At 50.0% G+C, this 6,000-nt stretch overlaps 1 protein-coding gene across 2 annotated transcripts in view; it reads right to left on the minus strand.

The window, feature by feature from the left end:
* ST8SIA1 (ST8 alpha-N-acetyl-neuraminide alpha-2,8-sialyltransferase 1) overlaps window positions 1-3,268 on the minus strand; it is a 132,521-nt gene extending 129,253 nt beyond the window's left edge. Inside the window, exon 1 of one of the 2 annotated variants that reach the window (XM_045587834.1) lies at window positions 2,766-3,262. In XM_045587834.1, coding sequence (XP_045443790.1) covers window positions 2,766-3,001 — 236 coding nt within the window. In that variant the 5' untranslated portion in view covers window positions 3,002-3,262. Of the gene's footprint in view, window positions 1-2,765 lie in introns of both variants that reach the window. The other variant, XM_036458403.2, reaches the window with a different exon arrangement.
* Window positions 3,269-6,000: the final 2,732 nt, after the last annotated feature.

Consider the following 6,000-nt stretch of genomic DNA (forward strand, 5'->3'; position numbering starts at 1 on the left):
GGTAGCTTTGAAACCTGAGAAGGTGTTTTTCTTTTCTTTTTCCACAATCCAACTCCAGGGTATAAAATTTTAAATGTTCAAAGGAGCAGGGCACTTGGTTCTGCGTCAACCAGCTAACCTGCCCTGTGTATGTCTCGGTGTATTTCTTTTTCTTTCAAGTAAACTCTTGCATGCTTTGCTATTTGGTACTGTCTCTTGTTTGAATTCCTTCCTACAAGCAAGGCAAGAACTGGGTGCACAGAAACCACCTCTAACATTCTAATATTTAGAAAACATACACTACTTCTTGCATACTAAAAATCCAGGTGGTAAAATACACACACACACACACACACACACACGCACATGCACACGCACACACAATGAATTTTCGCAAACGTGAGAGTAAAAAACAATTTAACTTACACCATGATACTTTTACTATTGTTTAAAACTCCTTGTACCTGCTTATTCACTTAAATGTAAGGGGTGGAAGGGAGTGTGCGTAGAATATGGACCAATAGAGTTTCTTTACAAATTTGGCAGGTGAAATATTCCAGATTCATATAGGCTGGCAAGCTGTTTTTATTTAAGCTGTAACATATTGTATAACATATATCATTTATAAAAATTATAGCACTATGGACTGCTATTTATCATCAGGTTTTTTTTTATTTAAACCTTATACCAACTAGGTATGTTATTATCTCATTTATAAATAAGGAAACTGAGACTCCAAGAGATAGAGTAACTTAACAAAAACCCTCTGCTGTTTATCTAATCATGGCACGGTCAGTCTAAAAATCCAGGCTTCTCCTCTGAAGCACACATGCTTTTCAATAAGGAGTGGTGCCCCTTAGACCATTTTACAGCACTATCTTGGAGGGATACGTGTTTAGGCAGTTTGTACGGTGTATGCATTTCAGTAGTGATTCTCTGCGCATAGAGACAAGACCAAATGACAGCCTAACAACCAAAGATTACTCCAGGCTACAGACAGCAAGGGGCAAATGTATCTAAGAAAACTATCAGCCTGTATGTCTCAGAATATGAAGTATTTTCCACTTGATTATGTTTTCCAAAAGAAATCTATTCTCTAATGGAGCTTCATTATTCCTCCTCCTACACCCCCCCCCCAAAAAAAAATGCACTCTTTCATTGCAAACCAATGAGATGCACTTAACTCATTTCCTTTTATTACATGAAAGGCTTTCTGTCTTTAGAGAAAAGAATTGCTGGGTGCTATCCTTTTGAGTGCTCTTGAGCCCAACAAACAATACTGTGGAGGTGAGGGAAGATAAATCCTCATACCCTTTTAAGGGAGAGGCATGATTTTAATCAGCTTAACAATAACCCACAACCTTCGGACCAACTGGGAGAGGCATGATTTTAAACTTAATGAAGTCTAAACAGAGAAGAGAAAAAAAGTCTTCCCTTCCCAGTGTAAAGGAAAACTTAACATCCTTCCCTGAAAGAATTGCCTAATTCTTTGACCTTCTTTCCAAAACCAGGCCTGAGATGAGGGAGGAAACCGTATATTTTTAAAGTGCTTTTTTTTAAAAAAAAAAAAATTTGTAGATGTTTCTGAACATTTGGCACAGTTGTGACAAATGTTTAAATTGGCTCTCACCTGCCCATGAACTGCCTGAAAGGTCCTGCTGGAGCAGAGGAAAGCACTCCCCATCCAGACCACAACAGTCAGCGGAAGCGCTGGCCACAGCATCCTCAGCCCCAGCCCCCCAGGGACTGAAGGTGAAAGGGGCACCTGCCAGGGGGTGGGGTGGGGGGGAGCACCCCTGTGTCCTCCATTATGTCCTGGGGAACGGAAGGGAAGTGGAAAGCAGTCCTGTCTTCCCTCCAATCCACAGGCAGCCCCCGTTGCCAAGAACTTATTTTTAGACTCTTAAGCTGCAATCCCCAGAACGGAAGAAAACTACAACCTCTGAGGGATCCTCAGAGTTCTGGTATCCCAATCTGGTTATAATTTGTTAGTTTTTTCTTCGGTCTGTTTTCTGAGGTCAAGCCCCTCCCTAAAGCAATCTCCCGTCCTTCAGAAGGCTTCCCCAGGCTAAGCCCAGAGAAAGATCTGGGAGCTGTAGAGCTTTTGTGATGAAGTGCCCAGCAGGGGCACTCCCAAGGTAGCTGACCTTGGAGAAAGATCATCCTCAAGACTCGGTTTGTGGTTAGTAAGCTGGGGGTAATAGCTGTTATTGGAAAATTACTGAGACTTTACCATTCAAAATCACACAGTCCCGGCTCTTAGTAGGGCCTCAGGAAGTGCCCTGTTTGTGATAGGCATGCTGCACAAAGTCACGGGGTCCTGGCTGCGTGGGCATGTTCGCACTGCCCAAGCTTTGGCCACCACTCCTTCAATCAGTGATTTCTGTTGCCAACCATTCACCTCGCCTCATTAAAAACAGAGCCTACCTGCTTCTAGTTCTCTATAGCTTCAGATGTCTGCAGAGCGCAAGAGAGGTATTCTAATTAAGGGCAAGACACAAAGTTCGCCCGGGTCCCTCCTTCCCTCCAGGTATCACCAAACCGTAGACTACACATCAGACTTGGGCAGAAATGCGTACAGGCAAAGCAGGTGTCTGCCTATTTTTGGAGGTCAAGGGTGGTCAGAGCTCCTGACTAAAGGGTCCAAGGTTAGGGATGGGAAGGAAGGAAGGAAGGACTGGGATGAGAGGGATGCCTCTGCGAGGCGGTCCTCGCCAGTGACCCTGTTCTCCGCGCACCGGGAGGAAAGGACACGATCCGGGAAGGTCCGGGAGGGCAGGAGTTACCTGAAAAGTCTGGCCGCTGTCTGGTTCCTCCTCCACGCCGTGCCCTGCTGCAGCACCGCCTGCACGATCTCCTTCTCGTTGGGCAGCCGGTAGACCGGGAAGATGTAGAGCCAGCAGAGGACCACGACGCAGAGGGCACTGGCTCCCACGGGCAGCCGGGTCCGCGGGAACTTGCACGCCAGGACAGCCATGGCCCCTCGGGACGAGTGCCGCCGGGCCCGCCCGCAGGGGCTCATCGCAGCCCCAGGGTCCCGGGGGCGGGGGGTGCAGGGGCGGAGGGGGGCGGCGACCAGAGCCTCAGCACAGTGCGCCCCCCATGCACACACACCTTTGGCTTTCTTGCTTGCACTTGCACAGACGCTTCTTCGGCCTCCACGGCCCCAAAGGTCAGAGCTTAAGGATTTTCTTTTCTTTTCTTTTTTTAATGCAACTTTTTTTCCCAAGGATTTCTTTCTAGGGGAAGCGGTCGGGCGGCAAGTCACGAGCCACGATCATGGTCGCTTCCCCCTGGAGAAGGCTGGCGCTGCTGGGTCCTCCGCCCGCGCGGACAGCGGCTCCCGCGGGCTCTGCAGCATCACCGTCGCCCGCGGCGCGGGTCCGGGGGGCGGCGCGGCTCCTTCCAGGGCATCGGGCCCGGCGGCCGCGTCCCCTTCCTTCCGAGAGATGCTGCTGCGCCTCCGCCGCCTCTCCCCGCCTCCCGGCCGCCGCGCCGCCGCCGCCGGCGCCCCCTCGCCCCCCGCCCTCCCAGCGCGCTCTCCTCCGCGCCCCGCCGAGTCCTTGGAAATTTCCACGGCGGCGGCGGCCCGGGACCGCTATCCTATCCCGCCCCGGGCTCCCCCGCCTCGCCGCCGGCCGAGACCCCCGCTCCCCGCCCCTCCCGGGGAAGAAAAGAACTCGCTCTCATCAGTGAATTCAGCAGATCGCCCGCCGCAGCCTTCCGCGGCGCCCGGACTCCGCCCGGGGATTGGTGGAAATCCAGGTCCCCCTCCCTCCCCCGCTGCCAATTTGCCTGCTCCGACCCGTTCGGATGCGCGATGCGCGGCTGGGGCGCGCGCCCCTCTCCCGCCCTTGCTCTCTGGAGATAGAAGCAAACAATAAAAAACAAAAACACCACTATCTCCCCCCAATATATATATATATATATATATATATATATATACACACATATACATATATATGAAAAACACCACTACCCCCCCAAATTATATATATATATATATATATATATATATATATATATATATTCCTCAGTGTGCCCGATACGGGCTGATAACCTGGCCCTTGGACACGCAGCCGGTATGCAGGGACAGTCACCCTGGCCTCTCTCTACCTGGTTGCCTATATACCCGAAGTGGGATGCGAGAAGGCAGGAGGAGATTTATCACCCCGGTGCCCCGACCCGTGGTACTAGGGTCCGAGAGCCGCAGCTACAACCGCCACCGTGCGCGCGCGCGCGTGCCCGCAGACACACACCGATGCTCCCTGGCCCGCGCGCGAGCTCCCGAGGAGGTGCGTGCACATCGCGGCCCTCCGCCTCGCCGCCGCCCTGCAGGGGAGAGCTCTGCTGCATCCAGATGTGCAGGCGGCTGGCGGCCGAGCCCGCAGACCTCCCTCCCTCCGATGCTTTGGAGGCGCGGCCGTCAGCTCCACTTTTGCATGGAAGGTCCCTTGTTTTCAGATGTCTTTCTCACCCTGCGCACTAGTTCATCGCCACCTTGGAAAAGTGCCGCCGGCCCGGACCCGCGGAGCGGAGGGACCCATCCTTAGCCGTGTACGCTTGCCTAGGCGGCCGATGCACGGCTCGGATACCTCCTAGCGGTTGTTTATGTCATTTGGTTAAGCATCTTGTCAGGCGCCAAGTGTGCAAGGAGGACAAAGGAGAAAGGCGGCTGCCTACGGGCCAGGTTGGCTTGTCATCGCGAAACCAGAATCTGAGGCCTGAGGTCCATTTGCGCAGCGCCCAGTGCAACCTGCACTGACCGCTGTGCGGCCTGCTCTCTTTCCCCAGCATCTTTCACCACATAGAAGTGCCACTGAAGAAAGTTAGTTACCAAAACAACAAAAAACAAACAAACAAACAAAAAACACCTTCGTTTCATTCTTCCAACACTACCATGCTCTCTCAGGCCCATGACACTGAAAAGCAGAAGTTTGCAACCATAAAACATGCCTCTTTGTGATATTGATTATTTTAAACTGGTTATTTTTAAGGCCCAGAAAGCTCTGTGAAGAACTTTCAACCTTCCAAATGCTACAAGAATTTAGGATGGGAGGCTGATACCAGGCTTTAGGAAGGAACTACCACCACAGATAGTAGTTCACCTTCCTGTGACCCCTGTCTTCTTCTCCTTAGTCCGGAATGACACATATGCCTCATATTGCCTTACTGCCTTTGTATTCTCATGCTTATGTGAATTCCTGTGCGTATTAAATTTTATTTTTTTTCTCCTGTTCATCTGTCTTATGTCATTTTAATTGGTGGGCCAGTCTTAAGAACCAAGAGAGGAAGGGGGAACTACCCCCTCCCATACAACCCACTGCCCTCCACCTGAAGCACGATCCACAAATCTCTCTTATGTAGGTAGATCACTAGAGAGGGGAAATCCTGAAGTTCCCAAATTATATCTTAACCACAGTGGGACCTAATAAAGATTCTTTGAACTGAAGATCACCTCTTTGTATCACATGATCTAACGCATCTAGGGGAAATAATGAACAACATAAATTGATGTACAGAAACAGACCTGGAAACAGAGAAGCAGCGATCAGACTGTCAAACCTCAGAGGGAAGGAAGGGGAGGGTGGGGGCAAAGGGGAGAGATCAACCAAAGGACTTGTGTGCATGAATATAAGCCTAACCAGTGGTCATGGACAACAGGGGGTGGGCATACGTGGGAAGGGCTTGGGATGGGAATGGGGGGATGAGGACAAATATGTGATACCTTAATCAATAAAGAAATTTTTTTATAAAACCTTAGACATAGACTTACCATACGGAAAGAAAAAAAAAGAAAGAAAGAAAGAAAGAAAGAAAGAAAGAAAGAAAGAAAGAAAGAAAGAAAGAAAGAAAAGAAAAGAAAAGAAAAGAAATGAAGATCACCTGAAGTCCTGCAAAGTCCTAGTAACCAACACAACCTCTTCTGCTCTGGACATAGAAGGGAGTCAGAGACATGGGAAACCTTTTGCCTAGTTGCCAGGGCTATGGATAAACCATCTGCCTCCTTTATTCCTATAA

Source organism: Pipistrellus kuhlii, unplaced genomic scaffold, assembly GCF_014108245.1.
Source record: "Pipistrellus kuhlii isolate mPipKuh1 unplaced genomic scaffold, mPipKuh1.p scaffold_m20_p_3, whole genome shotgun sequence".
In the NCBI taxonomy this organism is placed as follows: domain Eukaryota; kingdom Metazoa; phylum Chordata; class Mammalia; order Chiroptera; family Vespertilionidae; genus Pipistrellus; species Pipistrellus kuhlii.